This window comes from Amblyraja radiata, chromosome 3 (genome assembly GCF_010909765.2).
Source record: "Amblyraja radiata isolate CabotCenter1 chromosome 3, sAmbRad1.1.pri, whole genome shotgun sequence".
Classification (NCBI taxonomy): Eukaryota; Metazoa; Chordata; class Chondrichthyes; order Rajiformes; family Rajidae; genus Amblyraja; species Amblyraja radiata.
In genome coordinates, this window is record NC_045958.1 from 89239997 (window position 1) to 89264245 (window position 24249).

General features: G+C 44.3%; 1 protein-coding gene across 3 annotated transcripts in view; it reads right to left on the bottom strand.

Annotated features, from left to right (window-relative positions):
* The window catches only part of sh3rf1 (SH3 domain containing ring finger 1), a 177170-nt gene that overhangs the window by 20809 nt on the left and 132112 nt on the right, over positions 1 to 24249 (bottom strand). For all 3 annotated transcript variants that reach the window (XR_004411453.1, XM_033018289.1, XM_033018288.1), the window contains exons 7-9: positions 10139 to 10272; positions 9187 to 9357; positions 6132 to 6409 (exon numbers count right to left, since the gene is read on the bottom strand). Coding sequence is in view for 2 of the 3 variants with exons in the window: in XM_033018289.1 (XP_032874180.1) it covers positions 6132 to 6409; positions 9187 to 9357; positions 10139 to 10272 (583 nt within the window). In the remaining variant the exon portion in view is untranslated. The remainder of the gene's footprint in view (positions 1 to 6131; positions 6410 to 9186; positions 9358 to 10138; positions 10273 to 24249) is intronic.

A 24249-nucleotide genomic window follows, 5' to 3' on the forward strand; every position in this document is an offset into this window, starting at 1 on the left:
TTGGACAGGAATAGGAACGGTTTAGATGGTTATGGTCCAAACGCAGGCAGATGGGACAAATGTAGATGGGGCATCTTGGTTGTCATAGGCGTTGGGCCCGTTTCCATGCTGTATATGACTCGATGATGGCAAATACATGAACATGTGAGCAAAGAGCACCCCACACAACTATCTGAGTTTTCTCCATCATTCAATAAAATCACGACTGATCTGAATGTGATCTCAACTCTGCGTTCCCAATTACCTTTCTCCAACTTAGTGAGAATCTACCACTTCTGCCTGAAAAATATTTAAACACTTTACACCACTTTCTTTTCATGGTGACTCATTAAAGACTATTTATTTTACTTTAAATAGCGGACCCCTCATAAAAGAAACTTGTCATATAGCATAGAAACGGACCCTTTGCCTTCTCATCCATGCCAACCAAGATGCCTCATCCATGTTTGCCCATTTGCCCACGTTTGACCCATACCCTTCTGAATCTTTTCTATCCATATACCAATCCAAATGTCTTAAATGTCTTTTAAATGTTTTTATTCTACCTGCCTCAACTACCTCCTCTTGCAGCTCGATTCATATATCAACTATCCTCTGTTCCATAAACCCATTTCTCTCTGTGAAAAGGTTGCTCCTCAGGTTCCTATTAAATCTTTCCTCTCTCACCTTAAACCTATCCCCCCAGTTCTTGATTTCCCTGCCCTAGGAAAACGACTCGGTGCGTTCACCCTCTCTATTCCTCTTCATGATTTTATACATCTCTATAAGATCACCCCTCGACCTCCTGCACTTCAAAGTCCTAGCCTGTATAGCTCAGGCTCTCAAACCATCCATCCTATTAATAGCAGTCAGGATCTTGTGTTAATCAAATCTCTCTTCACTTTTGTAAACTCAAGCAAAGTTAAGCCTCTCCTGTCTAACTTCCTCATCATTCCACCTGCCCAGTCCAGGTGCAAAGCACAAACGCTGAAGGAACATACCAGGTCCTGATCCAAAATGTTGTCTGTCTATTCTCTCCACAGTTGCCGGACACGATGAGTACATCTGGCACTTTGTGTTTTGCTCAAGACTCCAGCATCTGCAGTTCCTTGTGGTTCCATTTGTTTTAGAAAGTTTGCGGAACTATTTACAAAATCCTGGCTATCTTTGGGTCATCAGTAGATTTAGCAATCAAACCTTTGGCGCCATCATTCAAGTCATTGACGTCATTTGTAAGGAGCAAAGCCCAGCTATGATCCCTGTAGCACTTTACTCATTTCATTAGTGTCTACTTACAGAAAGGTCAGTGAGCTGAGATGATTGATTTAATTATAATAAAAATCTGCACAGATTATTACATTTTTTTCCAGTGAATTATGCTTTGGATGTTTTTCTTGAAAGGGTGATGAATATAAAGTTTGGCATATGGCTTACGAAACAGACCCTTTGGCCCATTGAGTCCTTGTTGATCATCAACCAACCACCCATTCTTGCCACAAAGGATTACTCTTAAGAAGAGATCATGACCACAGGGATTAAAATTTAGGGAAAGGAGTTGTTGAGTCATACGGCATGGAAATGGGATTTTGGTCCAATTTGCCCATGCTGCCCAACATACCCCATCTACACTTGTCTCACTTTCTCACATTTGACCCATATCCCTCTAAATCTTATCCTGTCTATGTACCTGTCCAAATGCCTTTCAAATTGTGTCTTTGTCCCTGCCTTAACTAACTTCTCTGATAGCTCTTTCCATATAACCACCTCTGTCAAAGACCAAACTAGTTGAATTAACTCAAAAAAGTTTCAAACAACTTGAAAATGTTGCCCCTCGTGTATCGATTTTACTTCGGAGTCACGTGAGTGATTCCGTGAAGAGCCTGCTCAGCACGCATGCACGGCATTACGTTCAGCAGAGCAACAGCGGCGCATCGGGAGTCAGGCGCTCCCGCTACGGGGTGAAAGAACGGACCGTCAGGTAAGCTCTGAGGTCGTGTTTTTCTTTCACAGGGAGGCTTCTGCTTTCAGGCAGAGAAGAAAGGCTCTAGAACAAACCTGTCCCCTGCTCGACTCCACGGAGGAGCGTTCCATCTGGGGGGGGCCAGCAACAAGGCGGTAGGACCACTTACCCGGCGCTTCGCTATTCCCCGACACCGCGCTGGAAGTAAAGCCACGGAAGAGGCGTCCGGCCGGTGGCTTCCGACTTGTCAGACGGGGACGTCTCTCCACCCGCACGGGGGGAAAGACAGCCGCCTTAACAGACCTGTCCCCCGCTCGACTCCACGGAGGAGCGTTCCATCTGGGGGGGGGGGGCAGCAACAAGGCGGTAGGACCGCTTACCGGGCGTTCCGCTATTCCCCGACACCGCGCCGAGCCCAGCCCGCTAGCGCCTGAGCAGCGGGCTGGAAGTAAAGCCACGGAAGAGGCGTCCGGCCGGTGGCTTCCGACTTGTCGGACGGGGACGTCTCTCCACCCGCCCGGGGGAGAGACAGCCGCATGAGCCGCTTGGAGCACCCCATCGCGTCCATCAGTCGACGTCTACCATATGGGACTGATGAAAGCTCGGGGTCCGCATTCTATCACCGAAAGTCTTCTTTAGACCAGGGCCCAGAGCGGACCCCATGGAAAATGTGCCACCCCCCAACGTCACCACCACGTCAGACGACGTGCAACACTCGTTGGACCGGCAGGAAACAGAAGAATACCCATAACCATGGAGGTAGGTGGGTCTGGTTCCTACCAGCATATAGAGTAATACTAACACACGGGAGTCTATCACGAGTGATCAGTATATACTCAATGGCATTAGTGGATACAAATACAATTCATACTAGAAAAATTGCCACCAGGTCAACAATCACCCCAGAGGGTATTTTCCCCTCTCCGTTAAAGAAACGAGAGGGACAAGCTGAACTGGTGAGACTAATTACAAAGGGTATCATGGGAAAACCTGAACCCTTGCAATTCGTATCAAATATATTCACTAAACCCAAAAAAGATGGCGGATGTCGCATCATCATTGACTTAACTTCACTAAATATGTTTGTTAAGTATATACATTTCAAAATGGAAACAGTTGTTACTGCCAAACAACTAAATTCCAAAGGATACTTCATGGCAAGCATTGATCTTAAAGATGTTTACTATTTAGTACCATTCACAAGGATCATCGTAGATATCTGAAATTTACCTGGATGGGGCAGCTATAGCAGTTTAAAGCGTTACCCAATGGGTTCACATCAGCCCAAGATTGTTCACCAAGACACTAAAACCAGCTCTGGCAATATTCAGAAGACAAAAACATATTGTCATGGCATATCTTGATGATATCTTAAATGGTAGGCAAGACCATGGAATTGACAATGTTAGCTGTAACAACTACAAAACAGTTATTCAAAACCCTGGGATTGTCTTACATCCAGATAAATCTAAGTTGAAGCTATCCACAATCATGGACTACTTGGGCTTCACAATTAATTCAGTCTACGTGACTGTAACATTGCCAAGAGACAAAATAGTTGAATTGGCACAATCATGCAACAATATAATGGTCAACAAACTACCAACTACTCGACAAGTAACAGAGTAATTGGGAAAATGGTAGGAGCATTTTCCGGCTACATAATTCGGACCTTTGCACCAAAAACGACATACAGGTCATTATGATTGTGTCATGAAGCTACCCACTGTAGCAATATCAGAACTACAGTGGTGGGCAAAAAACGTTTGGCATAGTTTACAGCCCTATTATCATCAAAAACCCTATGTTAGTTATCCAAACAGATACCAGTGCTCAAGGCTGGGGAGCAACTAACTCTATATCTAGCACAGGTAATAGATGGACTAACCCGGAGCCATCATTACCACTTACACTGGGCATTAATTATCTAGAGATGGGTGACTTTTATGGTTTAAAGCATATGCACAAATATGCATCACTTGCATGTACGTACACATAGATAAAAACTACGGTGGTGGCCTACATTAACCATATGGACGGCATAAAATCGGTATCATGCGACAAGTTGGTCAACACAATTTGGCAATGGTGTGTCGAAAGACATATTTGGCTATCGGCAACTTACCTACCAGGTAAGCTAAATACAGTGGCAGACACCAGGTCACGTAAATTTAATGACAACATCGAATGGATGTTAAAACACAAAAAAAAAATTCGCAAAAGTTATCAAGCAATATGGCACGCCAGATATCGATTTATTTGCATAAAGGCTAAATCACCAGGTACCTATGTATGTCGCTTGGGAACCAGACCCTGAGGCAGCAGCGGTAGATGTGTTCGCGCTGGATTGGGGAAATTCTTCTTCTATGCATTTCCTCCCTTCTGCCTCATCAGTCTGGGACTACGCACAATACAAATGGACTCTGCTTCAGGTATTTTGATAGTACCCGACTGGCCTACGCAGCCATGGTTCCCAATACTCCATGACATGGTTGTTGAAACTCCGATGGTATTCCCCAGTGACCCAGAGTTATTAACACCCAGTGTCGGGCACAAGCCACCCGTGCCATGAAAAAATCAAACTCCTGGGTTGCACATTCTGCACAAACCACTTCTGGGACTGGGATTATCAGAACAAACCGTCGACACCATGTCAGCATCCCTCCAAACAGCACGTATCCAGCATCAAGAATTGGGAGAAGTACTGCTTGGATACAGGGACCTCCTACTCAACCGCTACAGTTACCAACGTACTGGAATTCCTGGCGAACCTTCACCACGATGAAGGACTCAGCTACAGAGCCATCAACACAGCTAGAAGTGCCCTGCCTGTCTATTTAAAACCAGCTCCAGGACAACAGGCCATGGGGTCCCACCCGCTGGTGGTCAAACTAATGAAGGGTATTTACAACTCTAACCCCCTAGACCAAGGTACACCCATACATGGGATGTCAGTGTGGTCCGGACATACCTCATGGGGATGGCCACCAGCCAGATCCCTCAACCTGGAACAATCTATGCTCAAAACACTCATGTTGATGGCACTTGTATCTGCACAGAGGGTCCAGTCACTACACCTATTGCGACTGGACAGCATGCTCACAGCTCCAGACCAGATCTCTGTCGTTATCCAGGGACTGATTAAACAGAGCAGCCCAGGAACACCTAATCCAGTCGTGGAATTCCGGGCTTACCCGCCAGAACCACGGTTATGTGCCATGACCCACCTACTATCCTACATAGACACAACCAAAATATTCGAGGGAGATGAAAAGCCTTGTGGGTCAGTCATAAAAAACCTTATGGTCGGGTGACGAGCCAAACCATTGCGAGATGGCTCAAGCAGGTGCTAAAAACTGCTGGGATAAACACTAACATGTACAAATTTTATTCCACCAGGGCAGCATCCACGTCGACGGCTAAAAGAATGGACGTGCATATATACCACATCCTGACTACAGCAGGATGGTCGGGGGAAAGACCGTTCAGAAATTTAATAATAAGCCGTTGGCAAAACCTGTTTTATTTGCAGGAAAGATTTTACAGACTGCAAATATTTAATTTAAGCCAAGGGGAACAATTTAATTTCTTTGTTGTTATTGTTAAAAAATACCATTGTGTTTTTCTACAAACAGATTCATTGGTTGATTACGATAACACACTTCCTCCCTCAAGGACTTCGGCAGTGCGTGAAGTAATAACTGTTACACGGTTTGAAATCACAGAGCTTTGAAGTCTTCACGGAATCACTCACGTGACTCCGAAGTAAAATAGTAAGATTAAATGAAAACTTACCAGTTTGAAGTTTGATCTGTATTTTATGAGGAGTTACGATGAGGGATTACGTGCCCTCCGCTCCCACCCTCATTAATTTGGGTCAAAATGTTAAACTGATGTCTCCTTTTCTTTACTATGTTTACTTCAATAACTGTGTCTATCTGTGATTCCACACCGCTGCTTTGAAGTATGCCGCGCATGCGTGCTGAGCGGGCTCTTCACGTAATCCCTCATCGTAACTCCTCATAAAATAGTAAATTCTCGTTTAATCTTACTATTAATCTCTCCACTCAGAGAGTTAAATGAGGGAAAAAACGAGGGATAAAGACATTTTTCCGCTCTGGTCCGATGGGATCACCAGTTTGGGTAACATTTAACCTAACAAATAACGGAATTGATGCATATTTTGCCTTACCTGTTCGAACTGCATTGCGAGCCTGGTTCACCGTCATTTGACCAGTCATGTGCATCAGAACTTTGGCCTGTGGGTTAGTGGCCTGGATGTGCGCCGCAGATATCACTGCAGTGGGGAGCGGAGGCGTCGGACTGATGGGTCTGCTGAAGTCCAGGCCATTTCCTGGGCTTTTGGATTGAGACACTACTGCCGGCAAAGGCACAACTGTGGTGACACCTCGCCCAACCTGCGCAGTTACTACCGCTGACAACTTTGACTGTCCTGTTCCGGGAGGTGTTCTGCAAATCATTTTCAATTATAATATTGAATTAGTGAGATTAATACATTAGCCGATAATAGGACACAACTCTATAATGACATACAATTGCTTAGAGCAGAATTCATAATCCTCTGTATGGTTGAACAAATTAAGATTCTCTATTCCTACGCCACTGAACACGTCCTTTAATTTAGGTTCAAATTCTTTCAAAATCTTTCATAATTTGAAATCCCTATATTGAGTCAGCCCTAAGCTTTACTTTCTTTTGACAAATCGTGCACATATTGGAATTCATATCGATTTTGGATGATTTATAATGATTAAAAGTTTGAAATTCCAAAATACATAGAACATGTGGAATGTTTTTCACAGCACAGGAACAGGCCCATCGGCCCACAAAGCATAATGTCAAGATAAACTCATCTCATCTGCCTGCACAGATCCATCCCTCCACCCCCAGCATGTCTATGTGCCTATATATAAAACCCTTTTAAACACAACTTTCATACCTGCCTCTACCTCCAGCCCTACTAGCGTGTTCCAGGCACCCACCACCCTCTGAGTAAAAAACTTGCCGAGCACATCTCCTTAAAGTTTTGCTCCTCTCATCCCAAAACTATACCCTCTATTTTCTGACATTTCCAACCTGGAAAAAAGGTTGTGACTGTCTACCCTATCTATGCCTCTCATAGATACTTCTATCAGATCTCCCCTCAACCTCCTTTAATCCAGAGAAAACAATCCATGATTGTTCAACCTTTCCATGCAGATAATACCCCCAAATGGAGATTGCATTGTGGTTGACCTCTTCAGCACCCTCTCCAAAGCCTCCACTTTATTCCTGTAATGGGGCGACCAGACTCCAAATAATGCCCATCCAAAGTTTTATCAAAATGCCTTGTGACGTCCTGGCTCTTATACACAATGCCCCGACCACTGAAGGTGAGCATATGACTCGATCTACTTGTCTTGCCAGCTTTAGGGAGCCATGGACCTGGACTCCAACAAGCATTTTATACATCTTAATCTTAAAATCTTTGAAAGCTAATATTGGCTAAAAGACATTCACTGAAAGTGCTGGGGCATGATTTGAAGCTACATTGACAAAGCTATTTAAGGAAGGAAACTTGTGGTTTAAGTTACATTTTAACTGCTTAATGCATACGTCTTCAACACTAGCCTAGCAACACATCAGTTAAAAGCCCTTTGTTTGTAGACAGTCAACATAATCTTACTTCTGCTTGCCCAGCTTTCCCCTCATTTTGTGGGTGACTTATTAATGGAAGAAGCTTGCATTAAAATAGCACATTGCAATTAAACCTTTTTGCCAGCAATATTGCTGTGATGTAAAACATAAAGTGCTCGAGTAAGTCACCAGGTCAGACAACATCTGAGGAGGATATGAATAGGCGACATTTTGGATCAGAACATTTTTTTAGACATAAGAACGGTCCCAACCAAAAACATTGTCTGTCCATTCCCTCCAGAGATGCTGCCTGACCTGCTGAGTTCCTACAGCACTTTAGATTCCAGTATCTGTAGTTCCTTGTGCCTCCAATATTGCTGCAGTGCTTAGTATTGCATTACCCTCTGTATCACAGTTAATTCTGTATATTTCCCAGCCAAAGTTGGACTTCAGTACTAAGTTGAGAAAATTAATTTTGAATACTCATACAAAATCAAAGGCAAGAATAGAGAGACTAACGTCATTCGGTTAACACAAATGAGGCTTTACACAATTGAGATGATGAACATATGTCCTGTAACTGTCAGATAGGCTTCCTGTAACAAATCACGCGGTTGCATTTGGATGAGAACAGATTGATTCTTTTAAGAAACACCTGTAAGTTCATATTTATCATGAGCTACGCTGAATGAAATACTGATGTTTTATTTTATTCGTTATTTTCAGCATATGGGCCTCAAGGAATGTGTTGTCTATGACATCTTGATATTCTCTGCAAAATGTTTTCATAATCCAATTACAGCCAGTTTTGCTGCAAAGCGATATTTGTATTGTTATAAAACCTTGCATTGTAGAAAATCACGTTATAAGGACAATTGTGTCAAAAGGAGACAGGGATTAGGGGCCAGAGAGTTTCAGACTCGCAATAACCAAGTTATTTTTCCTGTAGGATTTTCAAAAATACAGGTATTTTCAATAGCAGTAAGTTTAGTTTTGTTACTGCAGGCTAATAATACTAAAGGCTGTACGTTACATTATTTAACAGAGTATTGTTGCACAAGGGCCAATAGAAGTGGTTGCTTGTTAATTTCTCTGGCTTCCCACAGTTAAGTAACAGTTGTGTTCCTCGGCGACAATGGTGTCTGATTACTGCAGAGATATTCCATGGAAAAAGTTCCCCTATACGGTTTAAAATCATGGGCAGCTTTTTTTCTGTTTGTCAATTTCCAATGTAATTTTTAAGTGGTTCTCCAGTTCCCAATCGGAATAGCATTATAACCAATTTGGCCTGCATAATGCAAATAGTGCTTCCTAATTCATCACTAGCGTCATATCCAATTTGTATTAATGGAAACACGTGTAAAAGCAGTACAACCTGTAAGCAGTTTAAAGTAAACTACATCACAGGGAGTCTGGAATCCTGGGTAAAAGTTGTAGATTTTCTTTCCCAAAGTACACAAGCAAACTGGGGAGCTTTTACAATGAGCTGCGCACCTCATGATCACGTATTTTATTTCCAGCACACGTTTCTTTGAATTTCGAATTCAATAACAAAGCAGCATTCACATGGTACTGACTGGTCATGCTTCATTTCACCAGGTCTTACTGACCTTGTTACTGGAGCCATGTAGTTCCCAGGAAAAACACCGATTTTGCCCGTGTGCATTGACGTTCCCTTGAACCATCCATCTTGACAACGCTCAAGCACCAGAAATACCTCACCCTTTCGCAACTCAAGCTCATCTTCCTTCCGTGATGTGTAAGGATACAAAGCAACATACCTGTAGATATAGGAAAAGCTAATGAGAGGAGAAAAATCATCCTTGGTTAGATCTCGGGTCCACTATATAGCTGTAAAAGAGAAAGCGTGTTCCAGTTTGGCCTGCATTCAATACATTTGAGTATAAAGTATCATCTGAAAGGGTTACAAACACAGACATAATGCATGTTATGTTACACTGCATTACCATCCTGTTCTTACCATACCGCACATCTTGACCTACTATTTGCATTACCTTTCTAAACTAAACACCAGTTGATAAATGGATACAGATAAGAGCATTACTAAAGATTCTGACCTATTGGTTTGCACAATGGTGTTTAAGGTACATGGTTGTGCAGTGGTTAAATCACTGAACTAACATTTCAGGGATCTCAATCAACTATCTGGAGACAATAAATCAGAATGGCTGAGATGAAAGCAAATTGAGGCAAAATGTGATGGATCTTGGTAACTTGATTTGGGCCATTTGATCTGAATGATCATCTTGTGCTGCAAATTCTATGCAGTTAATGTAACTTTATAAATCCCCTAAAACATTAGATTAGAACTAATTATTAGATAGGTATACTACTTAATTACCTACTGAAAAAAACCACACGAATAACCACTACTGCCTTGGAAATTATTCTCAGAGCGCCTCCTTCAGCCCAAAAGAAGGGGGTGATAAGGAAAAACGTGAATAAAGATTATTTTCAAACTATATGAAATTTATAAATAAATTGCATTTGAAGATGAAAGCCAGCAAGCAAGCGCACACACACACACGTGCAGAATCTTACATATTTGGCCGCACTTGAGGCCTTGGATGTGCCACTTGGTCCACAGGTCCCACAGATGGTCGTGGGGAACTTGAAGCACATGTCGTAACAGTAGCGTTCGAAGGAGGTGGAGGTGGCGGTGGTGGGTGGTTCTCCTACACAAACACAAAGGCACAGATTTAGTTTCTGTCATGTGAAACTTATCAGCTCAAGCAGCGCTTACCAATTTTCATGCTGCCAGGGATTTGTTGCATCTTTGTAGTCAATCTTCCTTAAATGAAGGAATATCTTTCTTTTCCCCTTACTCTACTGAAGTGTATTGAGCTTAAATGTAGTTTATCTCAACCTTGCTGCAGCAAATTCTACATTCTAACCAGTCTAAGCATAAAGAGGTTTCTCCTGGCTTATTTGTCACTGCTTGTCAATGATACTTTATTGTCATATGTACTTAGGTAAGGGCCAAACACAGGCAGGTGGGACTAGTGTAGATGGGGCTTGTTGGTTGGTGTGGGTAGGTTGGGCTAAATGGTGGCACTCGGAGTTGTAGAAGAGTCAAGTCAAGAACCAAGAGTATTTTTATTGTCATATGTCCTGAAACAGATTTCTCAGTTACATCAGACCTCTATCAGATTTCTGTCACTTGCTCCATCCCTCAGATATCCCCTACATTATACCAATGAGCACCAATGGGCTTACTTCAAAAGTGACCCAAAAGGACCTACCCTCAGTATCTTTACTCTATCAGTAGACTGTGCTACTGCATACAGGGATGAAGGTTGTGTGGGGTGAAGCAGAATTTTAGGTGATGGGAAAATGGCACCATTCATTTTCCTCCCAATGCGTCAATATAAAAAATGCAGATGCGAGAAATCTAAAATAAAATCAAAAATCTAAAATAAAATCAAAAATCCAAAATAAAATCAAACACCCAGCAAGTCAGGCAGTATCTGTGGAAGGAGAAATAGAATTAATGTTTCACATCTGAGACTCTTCAATCTTGCATTGGCAAAGGGTCTCAGACAACTGATAATTTTTCTACAGACATTTGCTGACCAGTGCTTCCAGTATTTTGTGTTTTAATTTCCTTTTTTCTCCCATCATACTTTATTCCTAAAGTAGCCCAAAGATTTTAACATTCCTCTATGAAGAGATCGCATGATGTTGGGTGGAGATAAATTAAGGTGGGAGCGAGTGTTGTGGCCAAGGTATGACAGGCTTGATAGTTCAATCAGGCATTTTTATCAGTGCTGGAATAACTCGGCGGGTCAGGTAGCATCTGTGGAAGGAATTGATAGGTGACATTTCGGGTCAGGACCTTTCTTCAGACAGATGCTGCCTAGCCCGCTGAATTGCTCCAGCACTTTGTATTTTACTCAAGATTCTAGCAGCCTGTGTCTCCTCTCTGATATTTTTATCCGTCATTTTTCCAAAATGTCCTCAGTTCAGTGCTTGTGACACAAATGTCATCTGTTTGACAACGGAGTGAAATGTAGCCAATATTACAAGAGGAGCCTGTTTTCGAAGAGAAGTGCTAGATGGAAGCTTTAAAAGCAGGATATGAAGCCCAAAAGAGTTATAAATAAACATTTTGAAATATCAAGTTGTTGAGGTAGATTATCTGGTACTCTGCACAAAAGTTTGCCCTCTCCCATTTAAACATTGCAGCAGATGATTAAAAATAAATATCCATTGACGCAATTCTCCTCTAAAACGGCTTTGCATGCAATTTTAATGAGCCTGAGAACCATCGTTACACTGATCATTTAGGTCACATTCTATTTCAGTCATAACACTGCTTAAAATCCTTGAACAATGTGACCCTTTTAGCAATTGGAACAGCATCTTCGTTGAAAGCCTTGAATTCATACGCAGACATTCTCTTGATAACACATAATACTTTCAAGATTGCTTGTCAAAATGCACATATTCTGCATCCAACAAGATGTTTTAAATGGGAAATGCATAAAACATTTTCTACTCAGTCCCATTTCTTCCTATGGATATCTCGGCACAATCAGCTCTACTCTGCTTGATTAATGCAGTAAAAGGTATCCTTTAGCATTCGAATGAAGGCTTGCATTTACAGCACATCTTTCAGGACATCCCGTTGAAGCACTTAGAAGTGCTGTAACGAAGAAGACGCAGCAGCCAATTTGCATGCGCGGTGTTGGATGAACACCAAGTATGACGATGTTAGTTGTTCAGTTTAGTTTAATTCGTTTATTGTCACGTGTACCGAAAAGCTATTTTGGAGCATGCTATGCAGTCAGCGGAAAGACTGTACACAATTACAATCAATAATATTTAGTGCAAGATAAAGTCCAGTAAAGTCCAACTAAAGTTAATCCAAGGGTCTCCAATGTGGTAGATAGTAGCTGAGGACTGCTCTCTAGATGGCGATAGGATGGTTCAGTTAGCTGATAACAGCTGGGAAGAAACTATCCCTGAATCTGGAGGAATGATTTTTCACACTTATGTACCTCTTGCCTGGCGGGGGAGGGGAGAAAAGGGAATGACCGGGGAGACTCATCCTTGATGATGCTGGTGGCCTTGTCAAGGAAGCATGAAGTGTAGAATCACTCTTCATTCAGTCAGTCCTCATTGGTTTAATTCAGTCCTCCAGTCCGTCATCATTAGCATCATTACCAATTGTGGCCGGAAAGACTAGACCTGGAGCCGCACACTCGGGGAGAGTGGGGGCACGGGAAAAGACTCTAAGGCAAGTGTCTTTCTGTGTTCTCTGGGTCTGGTGAATCAATCCCATCAGCTGCCTTCAAAGTTGATACAGGCCTTTTTAATCAAAGGACACTAGCCTCTCTCCTCGGCACGGGTCTCCTGCTCTCTTACATTAATTCCACTGTGTCTGAGGCTGACTGATTCAATCCTTGTATTGCTTTCTGGGGCATTGGTTCCAGTGGCCCTGCACACAAACTGCATAAAGGAGCTGTTAGGGACACTGTTCATATGAATTACGTGGCCTGCCCAACAGATGTGGCACAGTAGTAGAGTTGCACCAGAGACCTGGTTTCAATCCTGACTGCTCTCTATACGGAATTTGTACGTTCTCCCTATGACTGCGCAGGTTTTCTCCGGGTGCTCTGGTTTTCCCCCACACTCCAAAGACGAACAGGTTTGTAGATTAATTGGCTTTGATAAAATTGTAAATTGACCCTAATATGTAGGATAGTGTTAGCGCACAGGGTGATCATTAGTCGGCGCGGACTCAGTGGGCCAAAGGCCATCTTTCCGCGCTGCATCTCTAAAGTCTAAACTAAGTCTTCGGGGATCATGGCCTCAATGCTGACCAGTTGGCCCTGTCTAGACCATCCAAGCTTGTCCTCCTGTCCTGCACATGTGTGACCTTAAAGATCTCACATGGAAACACTCGAGCTGTTGGATGCACATTTCCTGTGAAGTGTCTGAGTCTTGCAGCCATGCAAAAGGCGTGATGAGTATGACTATTCGTAGCTATCTTTACGTTTGTGATTCAGGTGACCGAGCAATGTTCAATGGCTGTTTAACCAAGCACCCTTCAAGTCTTTGGGACATGGGAGGAAACGGGAACAACCCGGAGGAAACCCAAGCAGTCACAGGGAGAATGTGAAAATTCCACTCTGACAGAACCAGAGGTCAGGATCGAACATGGTTTGCTGGATTGTGAGGTACCAACACTGTGGCACTGTGCCATCCACAAGAGTGACACAGTGGCACAGCTGCTGCCTCACAGCGCCAGAGACCCATGTTAAATCCTGCCCTCGGATGCTGTCTGTGTGGAGTTTGTACATTCTCCTTGACCTTGCTGATTCGAGTCTTCCATTCCCTGTCGAGAGAGCAATAAAGGGACAATGTTCCCTCGGTACCCGAAGGTTGAACCATCGACAGCTTGGTGCTATCGATACTTATGCTGAACTGGGCTGCAGTGCCTGGAACAGGATGTCATAGGATCTTCATTCTATTGAGACCGGCTGTAAGACCAATGCGTCAGGAGGCTTCGACAAACTTGTCAATGATGACACACTTCAAGCTTTCACCAACTATAAAGTGAGAATGAGCAGATAATCCATGGAGGAAATGAGGCATAAACTTTGGTGAAGAGATCACCGCTTTGAAATACTCCCGATTGTGATCTGATTGTGCAGTCGGGGGTCTCAGTTTAACATTCCGCCCAAAGGATATTCTTCAACAGTGAAGTAATCCCTCAGCACCGCACTGGAGGGTCAATTTATTTGTGTTCCAGTCTCTGGACTTGGAACTTATATCCTCTAAATAAGTGGGAGTAGGTGCCCCACTGAGCCACTGACATAGTGAGGCAGAAGACCCCCCCCCCCCCACCCCACCCCCCGCTGACTTAATGGTCTAGCTATGATGTCTTGAATCAAGGCCCGGACCTGAACTCCTGGATCGGTAATCCAACACCAGCAACCCTGAGGGTAATACACAAGAGATAATAACAGACGTGCGTGCACCATGAAAGAGTTTTCGCTGGAAAAGGCAATGAAGGAATTGCAGTAATCATTGATCACTCCCTGTCAGCATCAGGTAAGGGCAAGACCATTACTAATAAAGGCTAATCAGAGACTGGGAAGCACCTGGATAACGTGCCAGAACAAGTTACATTAACACAGTGCAGATAAACAGTGCGCCCGATTCCACAGTTCAGTGCCTTTTCAAGCACTTGTATCAATGAGGGCATCAGTGCCTCAGGAATGGTTCAGGGAAGATTGACCTGGATATCAAAGTTAACCTTGTAGAGATAATCGTGGAGGAAGACTCAAGCCTAGATAGATGGAGAGTATGTTTCCAGTATTGGGGTGTCTGGAAGCAGAGGACACAGCCTCAGAATAAAATGACGTCCCTTTGGAATGGAGATGAGGAGGAATGTCTTTAGCTAGAGGGTGGCTAATCTGGAATTCATTGCCACAGACGGGAGTGGAAGCAGTTATTGTGCATTTTTAAAGCAGAGATTGATAAGTTCTTGATTAGTAAAGGGTGTGAAAGGTTTAGGGAAGAAGTCAGGAGGATGGGGTTGAGAGGGAAAAATAGATCAGCCAATCTGCCGAATGACCTAATTCTGTTCCTAAGTCTTATGGTCTAAGAAAATTAATTTATATTTACTGGAAATGAAAATATAAAAGAATGGTACAAAGTTCCTTAATGTGAAATCTGTGAAAGACAGATTTACAGACACTATAAATTAAATATTAATCTAAACAGTCACCTCAGGGCTAAAAGCAGCAGATGGCAATTCATAAACCTTCAACGGGAGTTCAGAAGAGTTATTTAAAAAAACGTAATCCTTGTATGTGGGCTTGATTTGGAAAGTTGGACTTTAGAGTCCATCTCATCAGTCTTGCAAGACACTTCTACAATGCAACACAAACTTGTTTCCTCACTTTTCCCATTCTGATGAAGGGGCTTCAACCTGAAACGTCAGTTTCTCTTTGCAAATCTGCTGAATGTTCCCAGCATTTCCTATTTTTATTTGTCTTACTGTATTCCTTTCAAAGGACAACCGTGGAATAGAATGATGCCATGCAGATGTTTGACACATCTGCGCTGACAGTTTAGTTAGAAACAAATAGTTAAAACCCCACTTCCATGCTCTTTAATCACACCCATTTTTTTTCCAGATGTTCATTAAATTTCATTTTAAAATCTATTATTCGATCTGCTTCCACTGCAGTTCACTCACAACTGTGTAAAGAAGTATGCCTTCATTTTATCGCTGGCTCCTCTCCTAAACTTTTTCAAACTGTTTATTCTGGTTGCTAACCCACATACCACTGGAAATAAGGAATAATGCCCCTGTCCCACTTCGGAAACCTCTGGAGACTTTGCGCCCCACCCAAGGTTTCCGTGCGGTTCCCGGAGGTTTTTGTCAGTCTCCCTACCTGCTTCCACTACCTGCATCCTCCGGGAACCACACGGAAACCTTGGATGGGGCGCAAAGTCTCCAGAGGTTTCCGTTCAGGTTTCCTAAGTGGGACAAGGGCATAAGGTACTGCAGACACTGGTTTACAAAAGAAGACACAGAGTGCTGGAGTAACTCAGCGGGTCAGATTCCGAGAATCTGAAGAAGGGTTCCAACCCAAAATGTCAGCTATCCATATTCTCCAGGGGATGCTGCCTGACACGCTGAGTTACTCCAGCACTTTGTGTCTACCGCTGGAAATACATTTTCTTTATTTATTCCATTAAATAACTTTATTGCGTGAAGTGCTGTTCTCCCCATTATTTGAAAGATGTGGAGGCTTTGGAGAGGGTGCAGAGGAGATTAACCGGAATGCTGCATGGAATAGAGGGTTTTAACACAGGGAGAGGTTGGATGGGCTCTGGAACATTGGAGGTTGGGGGAGACGTGATAGGAGTATACAAAATTATGAGAGGCATAGATAGGGTCGATAGTCAGAACCCTTTTCCCCAGGGTGGAAATGTCCAACAATGGAGGGCATTGCTATAAGGTGAGAGGGAGAAGGTTTAATGGAGATGTGCAGGTTTAGTTTTTTTTTCCACAGAGTGGTGGGGGCCTGGAATGCATTGCTCGGTTGATGGCAGAGTTAGATGTGACAGAGGCGTTTAAGAGGGTTTTGGATATGCACATGGAAGTGTTCAGGAACTATGTTCCTATGTTCTAAAACAGATGATTTTGAAATCCCCTCTCAATCACTTCTGCAACAAAGACAGCAAACAAAATTCTTCCCTTTTCAACAATCTGCCCTCTTAGAATTATTTTCTCCACTCCTCAGGAATCAACATTCATCTGAAATCATGATGACAAATCTGAATGGTGTATTGCAGCTGAGACCTAACCAATGTTTTATAAAAGTTTAGCCCCTTTGTTCTTTCTCCCTCTATTAATAAAATCAGGAATCTCATCTGCTTTGATTTTAAAACCAGCTTTATAATTTGTCCTACCATCTTCAAAGAGCTGTGTGGATACACCACAGGTGTGTCCATCCCTTTTAACATTATGCCCGTTAGTTCCCATGGTGCTTTATTCTTACTATGAAGATGTATCACTTCATACGTTTCCATGTTGATATCTCTGCTATAATGCCTCATTATTGACTGAAGACTTTTCCAGCATGGGAAATAATCAGTCGTTCAGCATTACTTTCTGATTCCTGGTCCTTCGTCAGCCTGCATGTGCTGCCATTGTCCCTTATTCCCATGGGTCTTAATTTTGGTGTAAAATGAAACGTTTACCAAAAGCCTTTATGAAAGTCCATATGCACATCGTAAGTACTTTCCCTAGCAACACCAAGGACTTTATATTGTATTTGTTAATCAATACAATATGCTTTTATTTACTATTTCATATTTTCCACAATATTGTTTAACCATCAGACCCAGGAACAGCCTTATTCCCTCGGCTATCAGACTTCTGAAGAGTTCTCCCATAAGCTATGGCTTAGTCCCAATTTTCTAACTTACAGTTTCTTCTCGGCTGTGATCAGGCAACTGAACCATCCTATCACCAATTCCAACCTACCATCTACCCCATTGGAAACCCTCAGGTTATCTTTAATCAGACTTTACTGGACTTTATCTTGCACTAAACGTTATTCCCTTTATCCTGTATCTGTACACTGTGGATGGCTTGATTGTAATCATGTATAGCCTTTCCACTGACTGGATAGCATGCAAAAAAGCTTTTCACTGTACCTCGGTACATGTGACATTAAAGTAAACTAAACAAAACCTCATTGTGGACATTGGACTTTTTTGCTGCAACTTCAAAGTTTTATTGCTGAAAAGTATATTCTGTACTCGGCTATTTTTCCCTTCACTCTACCTGTTTACTTGTGCATGGCTTGGTTGTATTCATGCAGAGTGTGAACTGATTTGACTGAACAGCACGCAAACAAAAGCTTTTCACCCGTGACAATAATAAACCAAACCAAACTTTGACCACCCTAGGGAAGCTGTCACTGGCCTGCGTGCAGTTGAATGACTCTTTATTCTTTTTTAAACATCGGTGTAATATTTACAACACCAGTCAAACAAACCGATGCAGGAATAGATGCAAATGTAAGGCACATTTTCTTCTCTACTGAAACAATTGGGTTGTTTAAACAAACACCAGCTTTTAGGCATTTAACAAATAAACATTTATTTACTGATCAACTAGAGTGGAGTGGTTTTCTCATTTTCAAGAGTGTTTTATTGTCATATGTCCCAGATAGAACAATGAAATTCTTACTTGCTGCAGCACAACAGAATATGTAAACATGGTACACTGTAAACAATATTATAAACGAGAGAAAAAAAGTTCAGTGTGTATATATACACATATACTCATAAGTACACACACACATATATATATACATACACATACTCAAAAAAACAAACAATAGTAGTGCAATAATGATAATAATAATAATAATAATCTATTGTAGTTCAGAGCTTATTTGAGGTTGTAGTGTTTAATAGCCTGATGGCTGTAGGGAAGAAGCTGTTCCTGAACCCGGACGTTACAGTTTTCAGGCTCCTGTGCCTTCTTCCCGATGGCAGTGGTGAAATGAGTGTGTGGCTAGGATGGTGTGGGTCTCTGATGATGCTGGCTGCATTTTTGAGGCAGCGACTCCGATAAATCCCTTCGATGGTGGGGAGGTCAGAGCCGGTGATGGACTGGGCAGTGTTCACAACTTTTTGCAGTCTTTTCCACTCCTGGACGTTCAAGTTGCCTAACCAGGCCACGATGCAACCAGTCAATATGCTCTCTACTGTACACCTGTAGAAGTTCAAGAGAATCCTCTTTGACATACCGAATCTCCGTAATCTTCTCAGGAAATAGAGGCGTTGATGTGCTTTATTTATATTTCCATCAGTGTGCCGAATCCAAGGAAGATCTTCGGATATATGCACGCCCAGGAATTTGAAGGTTTTGACTCTCTTCACCATTGTCCCATTGATATAAACAGAATTGTGGGTGCTCATCCTTCCACTTCCAAAGTCCGCAATCAGTTCATTGGTTTTACTGATGTTGAAAGCCAGGTTGTTGTGCTGGCACCATTTGGTCAATCGGTCAAACTCACTTCTATACTTTGACTCATCACCATCTGTAATTCGTCCCACAACAGTGATGTCGTCGGTGAACTTGATGATGGAGTTCGCACAATGCCCGGCTACACAGTCATGAGTATAGAGTACAGCAGGGGCTGAGCACGCAGCCTTGAGGTGTTCCCGTACAGATTGTTAATGAGGAATAAGTATTTCTGCCAATTCGAAGAGACTGTGGTCTGTGGATGAGGAAGTCGAGGATCCAATTGCAGAGGGATGCGCAGAGACACTGTTAGCTTGTGTCAAAAATAATTTATTTAATTACTATCATGATACAAAACCAAACCATGGTGACACATCCACCACCATATTACAAAATCACCAAACTCTAAATCACCAAATTATTCAGACACTAAATTTCCAAACAACTATGTTACAATCCTTACAATATACTAAAGAATCACGATACAATTATGTCCCTCTCTAACACCACCCAGGTGCAGACGTGACCCCGGTAAAGGGGCAAGCATCCCGCTCGAGCAAAACCTGGGTTACAAGGGACGCTCTACTGGCCCCTCTACCCTCAACAGGAACAATGCTGCTCGTGGTCTTGGCGTCCTTCTTCAGGTCATCCAAGAAGGACCTGAGCTGAGGCCGGTTGTTCCTCTTCACCCCCTGCACCGAAGGAGGGGGGTTAGTGGCACCGGAGGCAGAGGCGGAGCAATTCGGGATTTGGAGCAATTCCTCCAAATATGCCCCACTTCCTTACAGGCATGGCACCTTGGCCGCCCTGATGTCCAGAAGATGGTGAAATCACGCCCATCGTGCTGGACACAGAAGCGCCCGCCAACTACCTCCTCCCTGTCCAGCAACATTGTCAGCTGGCGCCGGAGGGAAAGAACGTGCCGCAGCTCCTTCCTGTGGAACCCCTGGGATATCGGGGTGATGCCCATGAGTACCTTCCCCATGGTGTGAAGGTGGGGAAGGAGGGCCTCGTTTGTAATGCAGGATGTTGGACAAGACCACCCGCTGCGTGGGGGTCACCAAGCGCTCGACCTGTAGGAATGTTCCCCCCACTGAGATCCCTTTAGTCACGACCGCGTTCACCCCCTCAACGGACTCGAGGAAGAACACGGCCTTCCCAAACATCCTGCCCACGTACAGGATGTCTGTGGGCTTAGCTGCCAGGGCCAAGGCAGCTACGCAGTCCTCCATGTTCATCTGGGGGGACAAGTAGCACCTTATCCCATGCTCGAAAGGCAAGTTCCTTATGGGGAACCGGGCCCTAAGAGGAGCAGCCGAAGGCCCCGCTCCCCCAGAACACTGACCCTGCATGGTATCAGGCGCTACAATTTAAACATAGCACTTAAACACAATGCCAGACAGATACACAGTCCAAATGGCATGAGGCCAAGTTCACACACAAAAACAATATGGAACAGTTCGAGGGAAGGAGGCATGCGGTGTCGCGTCGAACGATGATAATGGCTGCGTCACCACCTCTTCGCCCGGTTATCCGGCTCTCCTGCATTCCCTGGCGAACTGCTGACCTCCGCAGGCAATCCCAGCTGGTCTTCGCTGCTCCTGCAGCAACAAATGGGATTTGCCTGCAGTCTTTGTTGTTGGAAGCCTCCTATCTCCGCTGGTCTTGCCGAGGGAAAGGAGGCTTCATCAGCTCCAGGTTCCAAGGCCGCAGAAGGAGGTCGAGACGGTGCAGAAAAACCTCCCACACCGTACGAAAGCCAGACCGGCCCCGTCAGCACCGACAAGGCAGTAAGAGGGGGTTGTTCTGGACGTAGTTGTAACAGTCCAGAAAGTTTTTCTCCCCCTTTTGGTGCGCCACAGTTTCCTGGCAGGTTGCCAGCCACAGTAGTGTGGGCTACGCAGTTTGCTGATAATACTGCTCACGGTCCCAAGACACGCGGAAACTTTAAAACAAATCTCTGCAGCTTCGCAGCTATACTCAAGGATATTTAAATGTACCGCTGTACCTCCTCCGAATTCCAAAAAGATGTTTAAACTCACTCGTTTTTGTGTTGGACGGGAGCTCCGCAACACCACACCTCCTCGCGTAAACAGCTTTTTGTTTTTTGCTTCAAAAAATTTATTTAATTACGATCACGATACAAAAACTAAAAAAAACAAAACCGTGGTAACACACCCACCCCCATAGTACAAAATCACCAAATGATCTACATTTTCATACAACTATGTTACAATCCTTACAAATATACTAAATAACTACTGTACAACTATGTCCCTCTCTAACACCACCCGGGCGTGGACGTAACCCCGGCAAAGGGGCAAGCATCTGGCTCGGGCGAAGCCCTCTTCCGTGTCCGATGGCCAGCTTGGCCAGGCCTAGGAGCAACCCAACCAGGCCACGTTTGGCCATACCCACTCCCTAGATCCAGCCACCAGTCCTTCGGTCACTGACAGCAGAGCCACCCCTCATCTACGGACCCTTCGCGTAACCAGCTTGGAGGGGATGATGGGATTGAACGCCGAGCTGTAGTCTATAAACAGCCTGACACAAGTGTTTTTATTGTCCAAGTGGTCCAGTGCGGAATGGAGAGCCAGTGAGATCGCATCCTCCGTTAACCTGTTGTGACGGTAGGCAAACTGTAGTGGGTCGAGGTTCTTGTTGAGGTAGGAGTTGAAATGCACCATAACCAACCTCTCAAAGCATTTCATCACTACAGACGTTAGTGCCACTGGTCGATAGTCGTTCAGGCACATCACCTTTCTCTTCTTAGGCACCGGTATTATTGATGCCCTCTTAAAGCAGTGGGAACCTCAGACCTCAGTAGTGAGAGGTTGAAAATGTCCGCAAAAACCCCAGCCAGTTGGTCTGCACAGGTTTTGAGAACTCGACCGGGTATACCATCAGGTGCAGGCGCTTTCCGAGGGTTCACCCCCTGAAGGATCTTCTGACCTCGGCCTCTATGACTGTGACTGTGACTGTAATACCATCAGGGCAGGGGCAGAAAACCCGGGGGGGCCAGAGGGGACACGTCCCCCCCATGTTTTGAGAGGTGGGGGACATCCCCCCCAAGTTTTTGTGATCCCGATTTTAAAATCTCCGCTTTCCGCGAGGCAGTGGGGGCAGGACTGATGATCGAGGGCGTGATGATTGGAGGAGGGAGGAGTGGGGGGGGGGGGGGGCTGAGGATAGAGCGCGGCGATTGGAGGAGGGAGACGTGGCACAAACCTGCGCCTCATCCGCAGGCAGGATCGATCCCGGCCGGCTCTCAGGCGCTGTCCCGAGTGCCCCTCCCCCACGAGTGGCCAGAGAGGTCGGCAGTCAGACGCGAGCTGTACCCCCAGACCCACAGCCAGCGCAGAGAAACAGCCCTAAACCCAGCTCAACTCTGCCTGTCCCGCCAGGCTAACCTGCCTGGGCTTGCGGGAAATATGGCCAGCGCGGAGAAGCAGCGCTGGTATCCCGTCAGTCCAGGCAGGGCTGTAGTTAACCCGGCGAGACAGGCAGAGTTGAGCTGCATTTAGCACTGGATTGAGCCTCCGAAGACTCACGCGCATGATTGTGCGCATGCGCGCGAGGCCGCCAAAAAATTGTGTCCACCGTCCCCTCCATGTTTTGATAGCGAGTTCCGCTCTTGCATCAGGGTGTATGGGGGCTCTGAATAAATTTATGGTTTATTCAGAGTTTCTGAAGTCCAGTAACATAATCTACTAGGCTACCACCAATTAATCTCAATTACATGTATTAAAAATTTAATATATCGCAAGGTTAGCACAGCAATGTAGAAATCTGCAGTGAGTCATGTTGAAGCCATTCAGCAGTTTGAGTCAAGTCCAACCATGCATAGGCCTTAGATTTGCTGTTATTCCTGTTGTGAACAGAAACATTATGAGCAAATGTAAATTGAAACCTGAAGCAACAAAACACTGGCTTTAAACACAAGCAACTGTAACCTAAAGCAGATCATAATTCAAATGCTCCACGCCCAGACGTCGGGATGAAACCTATCCATTCCGCACCTGGTAACTGCCTTTGATGTGGAACTCGGTGAAAGGCATGACACAAAGATCACAGTGACCGACCTATCTTTGTCCTCTTCTACGCCTCTATTTACGTGTAAAAAAGCCTTTGAAGCTGTGCCATCTTGAGGGCCAGTAATCTTTAGTATTCAGACTGAATAATGGTTATTGATGAATAGCTTCAATCTTTGTAATGCCACTTTATGTCCATGTGATGTTCTTCAATATCAATAGTTTTGTTATTGTTGCTGATTAATGTAACCTCTTGCAGATTTGGAAGGATATCCGCTCCGCCCCAGCTCTGTCTCCCACCACTCTTGGGAAACCTGACACGGCAAAGAAACTGGGGCAGCAGTGTGGCACAAGGGCGGTACAGTGGCACAGCTGGTAAATCCGCTGCCTCACAGCGCCAGAGAACCAGGTTCCATCCTGACATTAGGTGCTGACTCTGGAGTTTGCACCTTCTCCCTGTGATCGCATGGGTTTCCTCCAGGCGTTCCGGTTTCCCCCCCACATCCCAGATGTGCAGGTTTATATGTTAATTGGTCTCTGTAAACTTCCCCTCGTGTGTAGGAAGTGGAAGGGGAAATGGGATAACAAAAATGGCCTGAATGGGTGATCGATGTTTAGTGTGGGCTCGATGGGAAGAAGGGCCTGTTTCAATGCTGTATCTTTAAACTAGACTAAACAAAATGAATTCAAAGACAGACACAAAGTGAAGAGTCCCAACCCAAAACATCACCCATCTGAATTTCTCCAGAGATGCTGCCTGACCCACTGAGTTACTCCAGCACTTTGTGTCTATCTTTGGGTTTTTTTGGGTGCTCCGGTTTCCTCCCACATTCCAAAGACGTGCAGGTTTGGAGGTTAATTGGCTTCTAGAAATTGTTTCTCGGATGTAGGGTAGAAGTAGTGTGTGAGTGACCGATGGTCGGCATAGACCCGGTGAGCTGAATGAGCACCAGACTGTTTCCACGCTGCATATCTAAAACTAAAAAAACAAAATAATTTTCGCCGCTTTTGCTTTTGGCATGAAAAGGAAGAACCTATGGCATACGTTTTAAGTGACAGCATCATCATAAGGGCAATAAATTCCATCCACATTAGCAATGAAATAATGACCAATG